Here is a 22,576-nt window from a genome sequence, read left to right as displayed (position 1 = left end):
TTTAAGGGTATCTCTGCTATTTTGTAACCTTAGTCAAATCATTTCTAAGAGAGTTGAATGAGATCAGCAAAGTCTATCAGAAGTATAATACAAGACATGTACATAATTTTTTATTTTCTAGTAGTCATATTTTTAAAAAGTAAAAAGAAATAGATAAATTAATTTTAATCATATATTTTATTTAACCTAATATATCAAATAAATAGCATTTCAACATATATAATCAACACATAAAATTCTGATAGTTTACATTCTTTTTTCTCAAATAGGTCTTCAAAATCTGATGAGCACTCCACACTCACAGCACATCTCAATTCCGACTAGCCACATTTCAAATACTCAATAGTGTCACATGTGGCTAGTAGCTACCGTATTGGACAGCACAGAATAGATGACTTACTCATTTATCATCATTCATCACCTTCCATATGTCAGGGACTCTGCCAGGTGCCAGGGATAGAAAAACGGTTAAGATATATCCTGTCCTCAAAGGGCATATAGGGTCTCCTCCAGCTCCCAAACTGTAATTCTGCTGTGGCAAAAGAAATCAATCCCTCCTTTGGGCTGCTATAACTCTAGCACCCACTTCTGTACTACAATACTCACGATATTGTCTTATAACTATTTAGCTTTTTTAAATCAGTCTCTACCATAAGACTGTGAGCTCCTTGAGAATCTAGATGCTTGTATTACTCATTTCTGTATAACTCCTGACACCTAGCATGTAGTACTTTCTTGCTATGGTATCAAGCCAAAAGTACTATTCTACCTTCGCAATCAAGCCATTAAGTGACTCGAGAAATGCAACTGTCTCCCATAGTGCTTATCACCACCCTGCAACTTCTCAGAACATGATATTTTCATGGTATGATACACCAGGAAGTATATAATAATGGGATTATAGAGACTGAGGTTATGTACTAACCTATAATAACAAAGTCCTATAAAGTGTATAACAAAAAGACCATATTGGTCTATAGAGGCTGTGGTAATGTACTAATCTACCATAAGAGAGTCCTAGAAACAGCAGGAAATTTCAAGAATAATGCTGAGCTGAAAGCGATCAGAGAATTCATATGCACGATAGCAATAAGAAAAAGTTAACTAAATTAATAATGGGTTTTGAGAAATTAATAGACAAAGTATGACACCAATAGCATTTACTGAATGAATTAATAAAGAATGTGGTATCAAGCTCTAGATAAAGCAAAGCCATATAAAACATGGACACGTCTATTAAGACTCTGAAATCTGTGTCTATTCCAGAGTCCAAATTCAGCATCCTGCTCAGGGCCGGCACTATTCATTCCTTTCTACTTACATACTATTTCTGTGCACATCCATATGCTCAGCTAAGCTACAGAAGGTATAAAGAAAAAGTGGTCACAGTCCCTACCCTTATGAAGCTTATAATCAATTTAGGGAATCACACAAAAAGCTGAACAACAAAAGGGAAGGGGTCCCACATGAGAGTGTACAGCAAAATACCAAAAGAAGGTTTTATAATACTAGGTGCTATGGAAGTTCACATGCAAAGGAGAACTCATTTTAGGCAAGATAACCCAGGGAAGGATTCATAGAAAAGGTAGGACTCAAGTTAGGTCTCAAAGCATAGACAGATTTAGATAGAGGAATGGTGGAAACTGAAAGACAGGTATAACGCACCTGTTCTCACTCTCAAGAACGAGAGTTAAATGGACCTAGCAAGAGCTGTACATTCAGACTGGAGAAAGGTGTAAGTCAAAGTTGGAAAAATAAGCTGAAATCAGAGTACGGAAAAATCTGAACCTCAGGTGAGAAATGTTTCCTTAATCATATGGACAGGGAGGACCCTGAACTCCTCCTAGCTGGAAAGCAACACAATGAAAGCCACGTTTTACAAAAGAAGTTAACTGAGAGTGGTTACCTAGGGCTGGTGGTTCGGAGGCAATGAGGAGTGACTAATGGGTGTGAGGTTTCTTTTGAGGGTGATGAGAAATGATCTAAAATTAGATTATGATGTGATGCTAGTACAACTCTGCAAATATACTAAAAAAAAAAACACTGCATTGCACTCTCTAAACAGGTGAACTTAATAGTATGTAAATTATATCTCAAAAAGCTGTTAAGAATTAATTGGAAGATAAAGGTAAAACCAGGTGACCAATTAGGAGGTTACTACATAATCCAAACTGTGGCACTGAAAAGCTTGAGCTCAGAAGTTGGAATAGATATTAGAAACACAGAAAAAAATAAATATGGCTGGAAGATGCTTTGGAAAGTAAATGAGCTCAGAAACTCAGATCTGAAAGGGTCCTTGGAGGCCATTTGGTCTGATGAAGGAATTTCTTTAGTTATAGCCTCGACATCCCATTTCTACTTAAACACTTCCAGAGATAAGGAACTCAACATAATACAGTTAATTCCAATACTATCAAATTCTCCTCATGTTAAGTGAAATCTCTCTCTCATTAACTTTGTGTGGATTTTCCCATGTCTGCTCACCACCTAACCCACTGCCTACCAATTTTTTTTCTTAAGGTCAAACTTCCCCAGTTCCACCCTTTATATAGTCTGCAACAACCAACTCACTAACATTTAAGTGCTTAGTAAAACAGAACTGTCCTCCTTATTGAAGATGCTCCTAATATAGAGTTGTGTAAGACAACTTTGCTTCAGAGAGGATAAACAATTGGTCAATAAACATACAAAAAGATGCTCAACATCACTAATCATTAGGCAAATGGAAGTCAAAACTACAAGATAGCACCTTAACACCCATTAGGATGACTACTACCCCAAAACCAGAAAATAACAAGTATTGGCAAGGATGTAGAGAAATCGTAACCCTTGAGCACTGTTGGTGAAAATATATAGCAGTACAGCCACCAGGGAAAACAGTATGGTGCTTCCCCGAAAAACTGAAAGTAGAAGTACCTTATGATCCAACAATTCCACTTCTGGATATATACCGAAAAGAACTGAATGCATGGTCTGAAAGAGATAGCTATATACCCATATTCATGGTAGCATTATTCACAATAGCTAAAACAGGAAGCAACGCAAGTGTCCATCAATGGATGAGTGGATAAACAAAATGTGGTATATTCATGCAATGGAACATTATTCCGGCCTTAAAAAGGAAGGGAATTCTGACATGTTATAACATGGATGAACCCTGAGGACATTATGTTAACTGAAACAAGCCAGTGACAAAAAGACAAACACTGTATGATTTCTACTTATGTGAGGTACACAGAGTAGTCAAAATCATAGAAACAAAAAGCAGAATGGTGGTTACAAGGGCTGAGGGGAGGGGGGAAATGAAGAGTTGCTGTTTAATGGCTATAGTTCCAGTTTCACAAGATGAAAAGGCTTCTAGAGATGGATGGTGGTGATGGCGGCACCACAGCATAAGTTTATTTAGTACAACTGAACTAAACACTTAAAAGTGATTAAGATGGTACGAGTTGCTGTATATATTTCACCACAATAAAAAAATTGCACAAATGACTCTAATGTGAGCCTAACGACAGGAGAGAGAATGTAGTAAACTGAGTTCAAATTTAGACCTCCAGTCCTCCGGAAGGTATTTATTAAGCACCTATCATGTTCCAGGCAAGATGGTAGTTCCTGGAGGTTCAGGCAATGGCAGTTCAAACAAAACGTAAGTGCAAAGACCCACTAGGCAGCTGAACGTATGAAACTAGTTCTTAGAGAAAGATTAAAGCTAGAGAACAAGTGTTCGCCAAGGTGATAGCTGAGGGCAGATTAAATATTCTGAAGAAAATTAGAGAAAGTAGGCAAGAGAAAGCAGGCATTTTTTCCACAAATCCCTACAGTTAAGAAATTCAATATACTCTTTCTTGCTTCCCCTATACCACCCTGCACCCCAAGCTTCATCACTAACACATCCTTCCCTAACCCGAGTCTCCTTGGACCCCATCAGAGAATTATTTACCTAGGTAGAAACTCTTACCTACCCTCCAACACCCCCTATGCTCTCGTGTCTAAATCCCACTCTTTTCCTTATCAACCCTAACTCTTTCTTTCCTGGTCTTTCTACTCTGCCCAGTGAAATACCTTTTCTAATGTGCAGAATTCTGGAACAGTTGTGATACAAGAGAAAGAGCACCAGGGCTTAGGGTCAGAAAGTCTAAATTCTGATCTTTGCTCTGCCATTCTACATGAGCCACAAACTCTCACAGTTTCAGCTTCTTCATCTGCAAAATGACAATAATATGGCTGTGATGAGGATTAAATATGCGTAAGCACCTGGCACACAGTAGGGCGGTGCTGATTAAGAATTGTTGAGTGGATGAACACCCTACTGTCACTCATGAACCACATGAAACATGCTATAGACAGGTAGACTCACCAATGGCGAGAACTTTTAACACAGCCAGGCTTCTAACAATGAAATTAGAAAACAAAAATATTTACAATCACCATAATAACATTGATAAGGAATTCAGTCACACAGCATTTAATACTGAAAGTAATCCTAGGTAGTAGATATCACTGCCCCCATTTTAGAGAAGTGATCACTGAGGCTCAGAGAAATCAGGCCACACAGCCTTTAAAGTGTAGACCAAGTCTGACTTCAGAGCACAAGCTCTTAACCATCACACTATTACTTCACCAAGCTACGCTGGGAGATGGGTAAGGAATGGACATAAGTGGAATGTCCAAGCACCTGTTCTCTAGGCCAAGTAAATTAGATAACTTCAAAAAGGAAAGATTAAAAGGCATTAAAGATGTAATGAAGCACAGTTTCAGAAACCACAGCAGAGATGGAGCCTCACACGGCAAGAACTGGGCACAGTCCTGAACAAACAATGCCCTCGGGCAAGTGGTGACAGGCTCCATGAACAACAGCTGCAACTGTTAGTCTCTGAACAATTATAAAAAGTGTGCTTGGTCACCCATCGGCTCCTTCCACCCACAGAGGCATGCAGAAACAAATCTGCCACCAGCGGCAATGTTTTCAAATACAAAGGGGAGTATGGTTCTAAGTGATTATATTGTAAGAAAGCCCAGCTCCAGATGGCTTATCTGCAAAGCCATGTTTCACTGGCAACCTGTCCTGGTCCATCCATGCCGCACTCAAATAAAGCATCAGGAGTTGCCATTAACAACCAAGACATGCACCTAGAAGATGCTGCTGAGGCGGAAACAACAACAATGCTGCCAAGGTAACTCTAGGGCTCATTATTTCCACAAATCCCTACAGTTAAGAAATTCAGTATACTCTTTCTTGCTTCCCCTATACCACCCTGCACCCCAAGCTTCATCACTAACACATCCTTCCCTAACCCGAGTCTCTTTGGACCCCAACAGAGAATTATTTACCTAGGTAGAAACTCTTACCTACCCTCCAACACCCCCTATTCTCTCATGTCTAAATCCCACTCTTTTCCTTATCAACCCTAACTCTTTCTTTCCTAGTCTTTCTACTCTGCCCAGTGAAACACCTTTTCTAATGCACATAAACTCATCCATCTCCGCAGCTGTTTGCTTAGGAAGTACTCCTTTCATCTCCCTGATATACCAAAATCACATTACTCCTCCATCCCCCTTCCTTTCATCTTCCCCTGCTGTGCTCACCACCTGTTACCTCCAGATCAGCATCCCACTCTCATCTCCCAACGAAGGCCCTCCCGTGGGGGTCTGTACCATCCACCTACGCAGCCTTCTAACCATCCTCATCATGACTCTCCACCACGCTCCACAACACACACTCTCACCTTCCTTCAGTGATTTTAGCAACTGGCTCAGGCTTACCTTTTGATGAGGCAAATTTATCAAGACCATTTTTAAAAGGGCATATCAAACAAGCTGTATTAATATGGTTAGATTTTAGGCTGTATGAAAACATCTTTGGATAAAAATGGCCACATTAAAATGTCATTTGCCACAAAGGAACTTTCTGGGTGGATGGAAACGTTATAGACTACGATAAGGTGTAATGCAGATGGGGTATATCCATTTGTCAAAACTGATAGCTAACATTTGTGCATTTCAGTGTATGTACATTACACCTAAAAAAAAAACCTGTAGGGCTTCCCTGGTGGTGCAGTGGTTGAGAGTCCGCCCTGCCGATGCAGGGGACGCGGGTTTGTGCCCTGGTCCAGGAGGATCCCACATGCCGCGGAGCGGCTGGGCCCGTGAGCCACGGCCACTGAGCCTGCACGTCCGGAGCCTGTGCTCCGCAACGGGAGAGGCCACAACACTGAGAGGCCCACGTACCGCAAAAAAAAAAAGAAAAACCTGTAAAATAAGAATAATGATAATCCACTGGGTAGAGATATATAGGCAAAACAAGAAAGACAGAATGCTCTTAACCATTGATGGTGGTTGGGTACATGAGGTTTCATCATACTATCCTGTTCGTTCATGTTTGAAATTTTCTACAATCAAGTTTTTAAAATGTCACATACCCAGCTCCCACACACCTCATGCTCTGCCATCATATCCCTTTATGACTTCAACATCTGCAACCAAGCTTCTAACACTGCAATTTCAATATTTACCACAGGTTTTCGAACAGCCCAAGAAAGGCACTGATTCAGCCACCATGCTGGACATTCAAATACTCCATTCTGGGAGTACCCTTCTCTAAGAGCTCAGCTTTACAACATTCTTACTGAGCACTAGCTTCCGATTTTTCTTTCTGATGCTGTGTCCCTGCTTTTCACTTTGTAGCCTCCATTCCTAGATCCTGCTTACCTAGTCTTGGTTGTGTACTGGGGACACGAATATTTACTAAGGGGCTCCTATAAATGCTTGTGAGAACAACAACAAAAAAAAACAAAAGCAAATGGGGTAAACATACAAAATAGTTACCTCTGACCTTTATTCCTTACTACTAGCACATGTGTTAACTCTTACAATCTGGATTTCATCTTCACAACTCTATAGAAACTCCCTGGTCCAAGATTACCAATGATCCCCTTGTCTTCAAATTCGATGCTTGTCATCTAAGTCCTTTACGCAGCATTTTAAACGACTAGCCAACCTTTCTGTTTGACTTCTGTGCCACTGCACTCTTGAATTTTTTCCTCTGGAATCTCTTTCTGCTTCATCCTGGCCTCCTCTCCTTTCTTTTTTCTTTCCTTCTTTTTTTTTTTACTATTTATTTATTTATTTATTTTTATTTTTGGCTGCTCTGGGTCTTAGTTGTGGCATGCGGGATCTTCGTTGTGGCATGTGAGATCTTTAGTTGCGGCATGTGGACTTCTTAGTTGCAGCATGCGGACTTCTCAGTTGCTGCATGCAAACTCTTAGTTGCAGCATGCATGCAGGATCTAGTTCCCTAACCAGGGATCACACCCAGGTCCCCTGCATTGGAAGCATGGAGTCTTACCCACTGGACCATCAGGGAAGTCCCTAGCCTCCTCTCCTTTCTAAATAACAATGCTGTCCAACAGAACTTTCTGCAACTCTTGATATGTTCTATTTCTATGCTGTCCAATATGGTAGCCACGGGTCACATGGAGCTACTGAACATTTGAAATATGGCTAGTATAAATGAGAAACAAAACCTTTAATTTTATTTTATTTTAATAAATTTAAATAGCCATGTGCCCAGTGGCTACCCTACTAGACAATACAGCTCTATAATCTCTCTCACTTGTTCTCATGACTTCGGTTATCACCTCGACTGACTCACAAATTTATGCTAATAAGCAAAGTCACCTGGGTGAGTTCCACAAGCAACTCAAACTACAAAATAAATCACCTCCATCGTCAACTCCTCCCTTACCTTACCCTAAACACCTTTCCCCTCCCAACATTCTTAGTTCTATAAATAGAATCCATCAACTAAGTCATCTGAGCTTGAACTCTTTATCCCCCATATCTAAGCAGGAATCTATTCCTTCTGAGTTTACTTAACTGATCTCCCTGCCTCTAGTCCAAAGTACATAATAAGCACAATTTCTGCCAGATATAATGCATTCAACTGGTTAACTTTGTCGTCTTGCCTTTTTCAAATATATAATGATTTTGCCACTGCCCACAAATGAAGTTTAAACGCCCTAGGATAACACAGCATTCAAGACTTTACACGTGGGAATTCCCTGGCAGTCCAGGGGTTAGGACTCAGCCAAAAAAAAAAAAAAAAAAAGACTGTACACAATCTGGCCCCAAGCTACTTTTCCAGTCTTGCCTCCCACTTCTGCCTCTTAAGCCCCCTACTCTCCAGCCAAAAACGGATTCCTTATCATTCTCCAATACATTCTCTATCACAATGTTTGTCTGCATCCATACCACTACTCATGCTCTTCCATCCTCCTTAAATACCCTTTTGACCTCTGTTCAAATCCTAACCATCCTTCAAGGTTCAGCTCAAATTCCGCCTCTTTCATGAGTTTCTCAGATCTTCACCAACCCCCACCAAATAGTAATCTCTTCTTTTCTGAGTTCTCACTGCACTTTTCAACAGCACTACATTTATGACAATAACCCATTTCTACTTTGTTAGAATTAGGTTATATTCATTTCTTATTGTATCACAAGCTCTTTAAAGATGGATGTCATGTATTAGATATCTTTCTATCCACCAATAATTCCTAGTAAAATAACCAGTATAAAGTAGGCACTTAGTAAATTATATCTGCTGAGTATGATAATTTCATTTGCATTATAGACAAATTCTTATGTGCAAAGAATGTTCAGTATCTCAAAAATGGCTTAGGCACTAAATTATCCCTGTAATTTTATCAAAGGCAGACAAGTATTTTGGGTATACACAATTCCCCAAATTGCCTTAAGTAGGAGCTTCTACCTACTGAAAAAGAGCCTTCCTATTCTGGTCATGTACTATCAGTATAAAGAATAAAACTAGCACCGATCTATTATGTCTCCTATGAGAATACAGAGACTTCTTATTTTAAATATAGCACTTTGTATCAACAGAGGAAACTGATATGTCAGGGGCTCATGGGATATAACTGATTCAAGTGACAGAAATAACAAATTATTCAAAGATAATAACAGCTACCATTTCTTGCACACTTATGAGTATGTCAGATACTATTCAAAGCACTTGACACGCATTATCTCATTTAACTTTTATGACACTCCATGAAATAGGGCCTGTTATCCTCATTTTATATATTTTTTAGAAATTAGGCGTAAAAGGTAGATCACATATCTTTAAAAAATTGTCCATTAGTATAACCAAATGTGTAGAAGATGCACATGTGCAAAAGCAATTATACAGAAGCCTTGGTCTAGGATCCCAAGATGGAGACCTGCTTTGGTTCACTAGATATAACCTCACTGAGCCTCAATGTTCCCACTGGTCCTTACCCCTCAGAGTAGTTGTAAGAATCAAATGAAATAATGAATATGAAAATGAGGAGTGAAAGAGCACTGGACCTGCAGTCAAAGGACCTAAGAATCTGACCTTTACTATATGTAAGACTTTGTACAAATAAATCCTACAGCTTCTTTGAGCTGCATCCATTCTTTTGACAAGTGTGGAGCATCCATGTAAGTACCAGACATTCTGCTAAGTGTTAGGAATCCCAAAGTGAACATGATAGATACAGTCTCCTGTCCTCACAGAACTCATAGCCTAGAGGGGGACACAGATGAGTAGAACAGACAGTTATACTTAGAGTAGGTTAAGGGGTTGGAGAGGGGAGTATGCAGGAGAGGCACCTAATCTAGATTTAAGGGTCAAGGGATAGTTCCCAAAAGGAAATGACTTCTACGGTGAGACTGGAAAGATGAATATTAGGCAAAGAAGAGTTCCAGGCAGAAGGAACAAGGTTCAAAGACCCATGCACAGAGGGTAAGTGTTAACAGTAGATTCTAGAGAGGTAAAGAGGATTTTACAAGCAAATATGAGAGAACTTTCTGTATAATTTCTTACAACTGCATGTGAATCTATAATTATCTCAATAAAAATTTCAATTTAGGACTTCCCTGGTGGCACAGTGGTTGAGAGTCCGCCTGCCGATGCAGGGGACATGGGTTCGTGGCCCGGTCCGGGAAGATCCCAAATGCCGTGGAGCGGCTGGGCCCATGAGCCATGGCCGCTGAGCCTGCGCGTCCGGAGCCTGTGCTCCGCAACGGGAGAGGCCACAACAGTAAGAGGCCCGCGTACCGCAAAAAACAAAACAAAAACAAAAACAAAAATTTCAATTAAAAAAAAGCATATGTGAAAGTACTCTGTAAACTGAAAGGTACCTTAACTATTTCAGTATTATTACTAATATTCAACTGTATATTGCTACAGAGAGCAAAGTTAGAAAGGTCCTTATAATGGAAATAGAACTACTAAGGACAGCTAGTGACCATATTTCAGTAGTTGGCCAAAATTTGGGAAATTGTGATTCAGTACCTTTCACATCTGGTCGATATTGTAGTCCATCATCTTTCTTTCCCAACAAACTAGTGTCATCTGTGTCTGTAAGAGAAAAGTTTTCAAATTAAGATACATATGATGTTTAAGTCACACCACGAAACTCCTAAACATTCCAAATGCTCCAGGTCCTTCCCAACTCTCTCCACTTATCCTGCTCACATTTTCTACCACTCTCTTGATCTATTGTGCCACTTCTATCTCAGCCTCAAGGCATCCCAGATATAAACGCACTCTGCGTGATGAACAGTCTAACTTCACTCAGACTTCAGCTCAAACATCATCTCCTTAAAAAGTCTTCCCTGAAAAAAAAAAAAGTCTTCCCTGTGCTAACTGAAATAACACATACCCTGAAGAGAAAGGATTAGTCCTTTCTCCAAGGGACAATGGTCTCAAGATTTACCTTCTCCCACCAGTTTCCCTGGAAAAATATCAGATTAAGATAAACGTGGAACCTCAACTGTGTTATCAGACAAAATTTACTATAAAAATGACCGCTGACTGATTAATTGTAGTAGGACAGGAAGACTGTACATGAACCATAAACACCTGTTGAGAAGCACAAGCTTCAGCTTCCCAGTACTAGCGGGTGGGGGGTGGGGTGGGGGGAGGAATACTCAGGTGTAAATGGGTACCAAGACAAAAATTAAGGACCAGTGAGCTTCCCTGGTGGCGCAGTGGTTGAGAGTCCGCCTGCCAATGCAGGGGACACGGGTTCGTGCCCCGGTCCGGGAAGATCCCACATGCCGCGGAGCAGCTGGGCCCATGAGCCATGGCCGCTGAGCCTGCACCTCCGGAGCCTGTGCTCCGCAATGGGAGAGGCCACAACAGTGAGAGGCCCGCGTACCGCAAAAAAAAAAAAAAAAAAAATTAAGGACCAGCTACTCCAAACTCACTTCTAAATCGGCATGAGTTTCAATTAACAAAATCCTCAAACGACCAACTGTTCTGAATTTGAAATTCCAGACAGTACCATTCAATCACATACCAGTTCCTCAGAAAAGATATTCTCTCTCTAAGCTACTCTTTAACCTACCTACACTCTAAATGCCACCCCATGAAAGAAAAGCAAACCATTCTACTTCTTCCACCTATAAGGGGTCCCTATCAGCAGTTTCCTGTACCATGTGCACACCTGACCCCCACGTGGCAATCCTATGATGAGCTTCTTGGGCATTCTTCGGTAGCTTAGACCACAGATATTGCAATCAGTTGTTCAGTATTTCACAAATAGCTTGCTATCAGTATAAATAGCAAACTTTGGCTTGCAACTTTCTTCCCTTAGCTCAGATAAAAACATATCCCTTTAATAAGTCCAAAAAAGGGACGGGGCTTAGAGGGAGGGTGGGTTAGACCTCGTAAGCAGGAAAGATGCACAATCCTAGGCCATGAGAATGTGTGGGGCCCTTGTTTGTTACTAGGAAATGATATATTATTTCAGCTCATGTGTGTATTACTGAGGAAGAAGGTTGAAAAACTGTGCCTTTAGTGACTGGATACTTCTAGTAGGAAAAGAAACCTAAATTCATTCTTAGTTGGTATCATGGCTTCTAAATGATGGCAAGAAGAGAAAAAGAATTTTAAACTGAAGGTAATAATTTTTCCTTACACTCTATAAATTCACGCCAAAATCTCTAACAGTATATAATATGTAGGAGCAAAAACTACAGAGAAAATGTGAAAACAAAGTAAACTATTATTCTCTAGAAAAAAAGATGAAAAAAAATATGGTTGGGACTTTCCTGGCGGGCCAGTAGTTATGACCCTGTGCTGCCACTGCAAGGAGCACGGGTTTGATCCCTAGTCCAGGAACTAAGATCCCACATGACACATGGCGCAGCCAAAGAAAAAAATATGGTAATACTTATAGTTTTACTATAATTAAAATAAGCTAATTTTTAAGCAACTAAAATCATTACAAATTTGAGACAACTTGCAAGAACTATAAATATATCTACAAGTCCATGTTAGGATCAGCTTAGTAACTAAATAAGTAAACCAAGACCATTGTTTGTATCTTGAGATAATGAAAATAAGTGGGAAAAAAAAGCTAAGTTAGTAACAGAACAAAGAAATTCTAAAATATATAGTAATAAAAAAATAAAGCATCAAAGATTTCTCATTTTCCAAATTTGGAACACTACCAAAATGTACAAATAAGACTGCAGACATGTGATATCCAATATTAAAGACAGGTAAGTAGACAGATAAGTAGAATGAATTTTACCTGTGCAATGACCAAGATGCCTTATATCAATTTGTTCTTGTTTTATACAAGATGCTTCTCGAACAAAACAGGGATTGTTATAGGAACTCCCATCAGAAGCACACACAGGATTAAAACTGTATCCACTGCAATCTATATTACATACACACCTGTTGGAAAAAAACAAAAATTACCTATATTTTACAACAAAAGTATTTCACAATGCTGTAACAGCAAAAATGAGCAATTCTTTTTTTTTTTTACTTTTTAACTTTTTTATTGAGGTATAGTTGGTTTACAGTATTACATTAATTTCAGGTGTACAACACAGTGATTCAATATTTTTAGAGATTATTCTCCATTTAAAGTTATTATACAATATTGGCTATATTCCCGGTGCTGTACAATATAACCTTGTAGCTTATTTATCTTATACACAGTAGTTTGTAAGCAATTCTCTTTTTCTGCTTTCTGTAACAGAAGTCAATACATTGTTTTAAGTCACTGATAAAAGTTTAAGCAAAGTGACTGCTCAGCTAACAATTTCTTTCAGGTGAGAATTTAGAGATAATTTCATCCAGATATTATTAATCCAGTGGTTTCTCTAAAATTTTCATATCTAAAGATAATAATCAAGGAAGGTCAAATGTCAACAACATTAGTTAGAAAGCAACATGGTATAGCAGAAAGGACACAGAATTATAAGTCAAATGTCATGAATCAGGCTTCCTTGGTGGCGCAGTGGTTAAGAATCCACCTGCCAATGCAGGGGACATGGGTTCAAGCCCTGGTCTCGGAAGATCCCACATGCCACGGAGCAACTAAGCCTGTGTGCTACAACTACTGAGCCTGCATTCTAGAGCCCACGAGTCACAACTACTGAAGCCTGCGCACCTAGGGCCCGTGCTCCGCAACAAGAGAAGCCACTGCAATGAGAAGCCCGTGCACAGCAACCAAGAGTAGCCCCCGCTCTCCACAACTAGAGAAAGCCTGCGCACAGCAACAAAGACACAATGCAGCCAAAAATAAAAATAAGTAAATAAATTTATTTAAAAAGTCATGAATCTAAATCCTAGCCCAACTAATAACCAGATTTGTGTCCATATTCTCCTTCTAAGTCTTAGTTTACTAATCTGTAAAACAGAGGTAATAATATATGTAACCTTACCAAATAATTGGGAAAATTAAAAAACATAATAGATATAAAACATGTAAAATAGAAGACCCTCAAAATTGTTTCCTAGCTGCACATCCACCTGTAAAACTGACTGTCCACTTAACACTGAGACTGCATTATAGAGAAGGCCAAGAAAGTCCAAGGTATCGTCACTCCTCTCAAGGACAGTAAAATCTAACTGGGAATATAAAAATAAAAAACACAGAGACTCTCCTGCTTCCAGCAACATGGTGAACTCAGAACCTGTACTAATCCTCCTAATGAAAACAACAAAAAATACTGGACGAAATATTTCAAAACGTCCTCAAATGCATTCATAAGTTGTCAAGAAAGCAAGGAATTTTAAGACAAAAGTTATATGAAGACAGGAATAGAGAAAGGTCAGTTAAGTTTACTAAAGCTGATTTTCACCTTGAAGGCATTTACCAAACTAGGTAAATTCAATTATCAATTTTTTGGTTTTGTAGGCCTCTGAAAACAGAAGATGAATAATACTGACCTACCTAAGGTAGAGAGTCTAAAGACTCTAGAGAAAAGCATGAGGGTAGAGTATAAATGAGATGCCATATTCCAAGGGGACTGTTTTAAAGGAAAAAAATATTCTGCTGTGGTTTACACAGCATTGAAGAGAGGGGGAAAAAACATCTCCCCAAGAATTCAAAAGTATAAGCCAGCCCTCACATGAGTAATTACGACTTAAAATACTACTTGGGTGTTCTGAAAAACCTCAAGTCCAGCATTTATTTTAAGAGTCAAAGACTGGAAGGGGCCCTAGACAACCGACAAAAGTAAATGCAATCCTCTCTGTAGAAACCCAACTTTATTATCCTAGACCTCAAACATTTCCAAGATACAATTCTGAGCAAAACAAGTATATCACACACATGCTCACTCACTCTCATACACACAAGAGACAAGGAAATAAAACACCATGGGCAGAGCAAGCTGATATGAAAAAGAAACAAAGAGAACTTCTAATAAATAAAGAATGCACTGTTAGAAATAAAAAATTCATGGGCAGATTTAACAGGAGATTAGATAAACTAAAGGTGACTCCGTGAACTGGAAGACAGGTCAGAGGAAACTACTCAGACCATGGCAGAGTCAAAGAGACAGAACATATGGAAAAAAAATTAAGAGACATGGAAGACAGAGTCACAAGAGCTAATAAAAATCTGATTGGAGTTCCAGATGAGTTAAAAGAATAAGGTGGGGGCAATATTCTCAGCAATTTCTCAAACTTTCTAAAACTAAAGAAAGATACTAATCTAAATAACCAAGAAGCTTAATAAGTTCTAAACAGGATTATTAAAAAGGAATCCAGACAGTGAAATATCACAGTGGAATTTCTGTAACAACAGCAACAAAATAATATTTTAAAAGCAGCCAGAAAGAAGAGAAAGATTACATTCAAAGAAGCAACAAGAGAGACAGGTGTCTTCAAAAGCAATACTGAAGCCAAATTGTTTATTTATAGCCAAAAGACAGTGAAATAATACCTGCAATGTGCTGGGATAAAATAGAATTCTATGTAAAAGATCTATCTTTCATGGTTAAGTGTAAAATAAAAATAATTTGGAAGAAGTAAAAATTTAGAGTTTGTCACCTGCCAACTGTCAATAAGGGAAATTATAAAGGCAGTAGAAAAATGATCCTACAAGTAAGATCTGAGATGCAAACATAAATGAAGAACAAAAGTGTAAATATATAGGTAATATTAACAAAATACTGACAATATAAAATAATGACAACAATGCTAGGTGCTGCTAAATTTTTTTAAAAACAGTAAATTAAAATATTGATAGCATACAAATTGGGAGGGACTGAAATTACAGTATTTTAAGAAGAGCAAAGATATTGATGAATTTTGGACTGCGATAAGTTGAATAACCATGTTAATGCTAAGGTTACCACCAAAAGGAGTATGTATAACACTGAAACTAATAGAGAAAAAAAATTCAAAAGAATGCAAGAAAGGAGAAACGAACAGAAAGCAAGACAAAAGTACAAAATAAGATTTTTTAAAAATCAAAGTACATCAGTATTTATTTTATATATATATATATATTTTAATTCTTACCCTTTATTTATTTATTTATTTTGGCCACGCCACAGGGCTTGTGGAATCTTAGTTCCCCAACCAGTGATTGAACCTAGGCCCAAGGCAGTGAAAGCGCCAAGTTCTAACCACTGGACCACCAGGGAATTCCCTATAATATATTTAAGTGAACTAAACTTTCTAGTTAAAATACAAAGATAGTTAGGCTGGATAAAAATACAAAAGCCAGCTATATGCTGCTTGAAAGGTACATATTCAACTGTAATGATATGGGTAGTTGCCAGGGGCTGGGGGAGGGGGGAATGGGGGGGTTACTGTTTAATAGATATAGTTTCAGTTTTACAAGATTAAAAGAGTTTTGGAGATGGATGGTGGTGATGATAGCACAACATTATGAATATATTTAATACCACTGGACAGCACACTTAAAAATAGTTAAGATGGTTAATTTTATTATGTGTATTGTACCAAAATAAAAGAATTGTGAGAGATATATCATACCTGGAATGGAAGAAACCTAGTATGGCTATATATCTTGGCTATATATCTATATATATGTCAAACATAAGAGACTTCAGGGCAGCAAAGATTTATGAGAAAGAAGATCCCTCATAATAAAAAATTTTATTCACCAGGAAGATATAATTCTAAATATTTTTAAACAGCCTCAAAATCTATAAAGCAAAAACTGATAAAATCAATGAGAAACAGCCAAATCTACCACAGTAGATTTGAACGTGCATCTCTCTGTAACTCATATATCAAGCAGATAAAATATCAGTAAAACTGAAATAACTAGAGATGAAAGGACATAATGCTGGGATTTTCTTTAAAATACTTCCCCCAAAAAAGGTGGAGGGAGGGCTTCCCTGGTGGCGCAGCGGTTGAGAGTCCGCCTGCCGATGCAGGGCACACGGGTTCGTGCCCCGGTCCGGGAGGATCCCAAATGCCGTGGAGCGGCTGGGCCCGTGAGCCATGGCCGCTGAGCCTGCGCGTCCAGAGCCTGTGCTCCACAACGGGAGAGGCCACAACAGTGAGAGGCCCGCATACCGCAAAAAAAGGGGAAAAAAAAGGTGGAGGGAAAAGGAGATAAAACAAAATTGGATTTTTTACACTAACTGAAACTGAGTGATGGGTATATGGGGAGGGGTCCACTTTATTTTTTTCTCCTCTTCTACATGTTTGAAGATTTCGTTAATTCCTGGTGAATTAAAGACCTAAATGTGAAAGGCAAAACTACAAAAGACTTAGAAGATCAAACATAAGAGACCAATAAATTTAACTTTGAAATAAAGAACACCTCACAAAGAGAATAAAAACGACAATCTGCAAACAAACAAAAAAACTACAGCCCATGTAACCAGCAAATAATCAGTATCCAGAATACATATAAAAATTAATTTAGGGCTTCCCTGGTGGCACGGTGGTTGAGAGTCTGCCTGCCGATGCAGAGGACACAGGTTCGTGCCCCGGTCCGGGAAGATCCCACATGCTGCAGAGCGGCTGGGCCCATGAGCCATGGCCGCTGAGCCTGCGCGTCTGGAGCCTGTGCTCCGCAATGGGAGAGGCCACAACAGTGAGAGGCCCACGTACCGCAAAAAAAAAAAAAAAAAAAAAATTAATTTAAAAAATGACATAGAACTTGGAAGCATATAAAAACAATATATGTAAAAAGGTGTTCAATCTGCTCAATAATCAAAAAAATGTAAATTTAAACCACAATGAGATACCATCACATTCACTAAACAGCAAAAATTAAGAGAACAATACCAAGTGTTTACAAGAATGAGGAGCAAAGGGAATTCTTATCCTCTGCTGAAGGGAGAACTTACTGGTACAACCACTTTGGAAAACAGGCATTACCAGGAAAAGCTAGACATGCACATGCCCAATAATTCCACTCCTGAGTAAGGCCCTTGAAAATCTCTTACACATGTGCACCAGAAGACATGCATATGTTCACAGAGCATTATTCATGAGAACAGAAGACTGGAAACAATCCAAATGTCCATCAACATTAAAATGGACTATGAAAGGATGTGGAAACGTTAAGCAACTGAATTCAACTAAGCAACTATGAGCATTAACATGAATAAATCTTAAAAACATAATGCTGAGCAAAAGAAGATACACATAGTATGATTCCACTTATATAAAACTCAAAATCAAACAAAAGCCAAGTAATATATTATTAGGAGGGTTATCATGTGATAAAACTATAAGGAAAGCAAAGGAATGATTTCCCCAAAATGCAATAGAGTGGGTGGATCAAAGAAAGATGCAGTTGGGGAGGGTCACAGGGCTGGGGGCAGCTCTAAAGTATTGACAATACCCTATATTTCTTGGCTTGGAAGGCAGGAGTCACAATTTGTTTCATTTTTGCACATTAAACTAAATGTGTAAGTTTTTCATAAACTTTTCAATATATGCTCTGTTTCACAATTTAAAAATTAAGGCACCATAAAAAAACTTTAAATTCATAAGAATATTTACTAACAAGTCAAAAATGGCTTTTACATTTTTAAAGGGGTGGGGAGGGAGAATATGTGACAGAGACCATATGTGGCCCCCAAAATGTAAAATATTTACCATCTGGTCCTTTATAGAAAAATTTTGCCGACTCCAGGTTTAAGGAATAAATGGTGGCCAATGGAAGAAAGTATTACAGAACAGTTTCAGGGATGAGAAAAGGCTGAGCAACAAAGGCAAGATCCCGAACCAATCTAGTAAGGAGAAACGAGTGACTCAGAAGAGGGCACTACAGCTCAACAGGAACCTCCTTGATCACGTGTAGAAAAGGTCCACGTAAGACCAAGAGCTGTGAGAACAACCATTGCTAATGTTTTCAATAGCACGTGACAAAAGAAAATGAAACCACCATCTCAAGGAACGTCCAGCTCAGTGAAACAGTGAGGAGAGGAGGACAGTATTAGACCCTAGAGGCTGCTGACACTACTGACTACAGCGGTTCCCCGTGTCTGCAGACTGGCAACGGCAGCAGAGGGCAGGATGCTCAAGCACAGGAGTGTGCACTAAAATGGAAAGAAATCGCTTCAGCAAACACGTCAAATTCAAAACATTTAACAACCATTTACTCTGCACCTACTGTGCAGGGATAGTCACATTTGCCTCTTTAATCATGACAACAAATTAAGAACAGGGAAGCTGAATATGAAAGACATTAAAAACCCTTAGATCACAAATCTAATGAGTGACTGAGATGGTGTTCTCCCTGCTCATCACAGTTGTCACATAAAACAGACATCTCAGCAAGGAAAGTGACAGATGAAAGGAGATAAGTAGTTATTTTCCACACTTATATCATGAAAAATCTTTTCACTAAATTGGTCTTGCTTTTCTCTCAAACACACCAGGAACACTCCTGCCTCAGGGCTTCTCCTCTTCCTGGAACACTTTTCCCTCAAACATCCACTCGGTTTGATCCCTCACCTTTTTCAAGTTTTATCTCAAAATATTAAATGAACAGCCAAAAGTTAAATCACTAAGCATCCATTTAAGAAATTAGAAAAAGAGCAATGGAATAAATCCAGTGAAAACAAAAAAAGAAGGGGAAAAATATAGATGACACAGATATGGATACAGATTTATAGATACATCTAAACAGAAATAGAAAACAAAGTTACAACAGAGAAGATCAATAAAGCCAAAAGCTGGTCCTTTGAAAAGACTTTCAAATCAACAAAGCAGGATGAGAGAAAAAACAGTATCTGGACTTAAAAAGACTACAGATTATGGTTTAAAAGATAATAAAAGTTTATTGTAAACAACTTTATGCCAGCAAATTTGAAAACTTTGGTGAAATGAATAGCCTTTAAAAAATATTAACTATTAAATTTGACCAAAAAAGAAATAGAAACTGAATGGTACTAAAATCATTAAAGAAATCAGTTTAAACAATGTCCCTCAAAGACGGCATCAGATCCAGGTGTTTTTTTAAAAAGAGTTCATGAACACATTCATTCCAGTCATTCAATAAATAGACATTTCTATTCTTACACAAAATCATCCAGAGAATAGAAAGAACACTTACTAATTCATTTTATAAGGCCATATGACCCCCAAAACAAGTTAAAGTAACAGATTAAAACTCACTGAATAAAAATGAATAAAAGAAAACCTCATACTTACAGCAGATAGAATACCAATAATGCAAGCCACAAAAACATACTGCAATCATAAAACAAAAATAGGATGCTATGAAAAAAGAGCACCATGAGAACAAAAACGAGCTCTTAGAAATTGAAAAGTACAGGAGAAATGACAAATTCAAAAAAAACAGCAAAAATTTTTCTAAATAGAAAATAGGAGAGAAAAGAAAATTAAAGGACTAGTCCAGAATGTCCAGCATCCAAATAACAGAAATACCAGAAATAGAAAAGAGAGGAAAGGAAGTCATCAAAGAACTAACTGAAGAAAATTTCTCAAATCAGAAGTCAGTGAGATTCTAGGAACTGTGAAATTTCGTTATACTGAGGACCAAAAGGAGATTCTACATGCTTCAATAGAGAGAAAACAAGTCATATACAAAGGACCATGAATCAGAGTGGTTTCAGACTTCAACTGGAAGCTAGAAGCCAACAGAGCAATGCTTTCACAATTCTGAGGGAAAATTATCTGCCACCTAGAATTATGCACTCACCAAGTCATAAGTCAAGTATTAGGTGTAGGATAAAAACACCTTAAATATAAGGTCTCACCTTGTACCCTTTCTCAAGAACCTACTGAAAGATATACTAAAATGGAAGAGTAAAACAAAAAAGTTAAAGGTAAAAAAAGCAAGAAACAGGATATCCTATGTAGGAGAGAGGTAAAGGAATTTCTAGGATGATGCTTGTGCTATAACAAAAAATATGTTTAGTCTTTGTCCCCTGCTCCTGGCAGAGCTCCTAAAACCCTTGGAACTTTGACAAAAGAGTCTTTTGTATGCTAATGAGATGACTCAGCTCTTTCCTTAATTCTAAGTCATTTTAGCAAATTCTAGAACCTTAAGGGAGGTCTTAGGAACCTCCAGATTCATAGTATCCTGGGCAGAAGTGCAGGGAACCTCATTTGCAGCTGGTGTCTGAAACAGGGGCAATTTGTGGGTCTAAGCCCTTACCCTGTGGGGTCTGTGCTGACTCCAAGAAGTGCATAAAAGAAATGAATTGTAGGACACCCAGTTGGTGAAGGAGAAATGGAGAACTGATTGTTGTTGGAAAAGACACAACATTGAAGGAAGATTCCAAGATGACAGCTATATTAAGAGGGCAACCAGTCCACATTGAATTTTTTTGTTTTGTTTTAATTTTTGGCTGCGTTGGGTCTTCACTGCTGCGCACGGGCTTTCTCTAGTTGCGGCGAGTGGGGGCTACTCTTCATTGCAGTGCGCGGGCTTCTCATTGCAGTGGCTTCTCTTGTTGCAGAGCACAGGGCTCTAGGCACGCGGGCTTCAGTAGTTGCGGCACGCGGGCACTAGAGCGCAGGTTCAGTAGTTGTGGCGCACGGGCTTAGTTGCTCCATGGCATGTGGGATCTTCCCAGACCAGAGATCAAACCCGTGTCCTCTGCATTGGCAGGCAGATGCTTAACCACTGAGCCACCAGGGAGTTCCCCACACTGAAATATTGATAATTTCACTCAGTGGACAGTTGTATTGCTAGATGCCATTACCAAGATGCCTACTGCCCTCTTTTTAGCCAGAGAAGAGAATGCCCAGGTAAGCCTAGCTCAGATTCTTAATTGTACTTGCCTTGATGAAGTTCCTGCTCTCCCCTTCATGTCAACTACCTGAACCAAACGAGCACACTCATTTAACTGACGTGCTCCTGAGAGCTGGAGGTCAGCTACAGTGAGACTGGAAGTAGAAAACACAGAGCAGTCCACTCTCTGACCACATTTCTGCCAATCATCCGTACCTGGTGACATGAGAATCCTACCAGATGCCTCAACTATGAGCCCTATGACATTCCCCTTAACACTCAGGGTCTTGCCCACCCACTTCCCCAGAAGGGAATCTTGTAAACCAGGAAGCCAAAAGTCAGACTCTGACACAGACTGTTCAATGTGTCTTTTTCCGTAAGCCTTCATCTAACAGTGCCAGCTAAGTCAACACTCGGTACTGTGAATTTGGCAATATTCTATTTTGTACCCTAGATGTGAGGTATATAGATGTAGTATTCTCTAAATTGCATGTGTATGTTTTAAACACATCTGTATGCAAAATGTACATTTTACAAAAAAAGTTTTAAATAAAGAGTAGAGCAGTATGTATAGTGCACTGCCATTAGTTTAAAAAAAGGAAAGAAAGAGAATTCGTGTACATACATGCTTGTACATGCAAAAAATACCTCTGGGAGATTAAGAAACAGATCACAGTGACTGCCTCTAGTGAAGACAATTGGGTAGCTGAGGATCAGGGGTGGGGTGGGAAACAGACCTTTTACTGTAAAGCCTTTCAAAGCTTTTGAATTTCTAACACTATGAATTTCAAAGGCATGAATGCATACATACATACATGAATAAATTCAATGACTTCTCTGATTTAGCTCTAGGATTTTGGCAAATCACAACTCTGAGTCTTTAATAATAGTGATAATACCTCAAACACTGGTGACAGAATCAAATAAGCTTTTGTAAAAAGCCCTTTGAAATAATTAAATACTATGTATATCTGAAAGGTATTATTATTGAAAAATATCTATCCTGTCTCTTCCTTTCCCCTTACTGTGCATAGAAAGTGTCATTCCTTCTCCATATGGTAAGTTTTATTTAGCAGTTAGGA

The 22,576-nt window shown here is 38.8% G+C and overlaps 1 protein-coding gene across 2 annotated transcripts in view; it reads right to left on the bottom strand.

Moving 5' to 3' along the window:
• The window catches only part of TMEFF1 (transmembrane protein with EGF like and two follistatin like domains 1), a 92,335-nt gene that overhangs the window by 15,835 nt on the left and 53,924 nt on the right, over positions 1-22,576 (bottom strand). For both annotated transcript variants that reach the window (XM_004271486.3, XM_049710983.1), the window contains exons 6-7: positions 12,582-12,730; positions 10,334-10,399 (exon numbers count right to left, since the gene is read on the bottom strand). In XM_004271486.3, coding sequence (XP_004271534.1) covers positions 10,334-10,399; positions 12,582-12,730 — 215 coding nt within the window. The remainder of the gene's footprint in view (positions 1-10,333; positions 10,400-12,581; positions 12,731-22,576) is intronic.

This window comes from Orcinus orca, chromosome 6, assembly GCF_937001465.1.
Source record: "Orcinus orca chromosome 6, mOrcOrc1.1, whole genome shotgun sequence".
Taxonomy (NCBI): domain Eukaryota; kingdom Metazoa; phylum Chordata; class Mammalia; order Artiodactyla; family Delphinidae; genus Orcinus; species Orcinus orca.
This window is presented reverse-complemented; position numbering and strand designations above follow the sequence as displayed.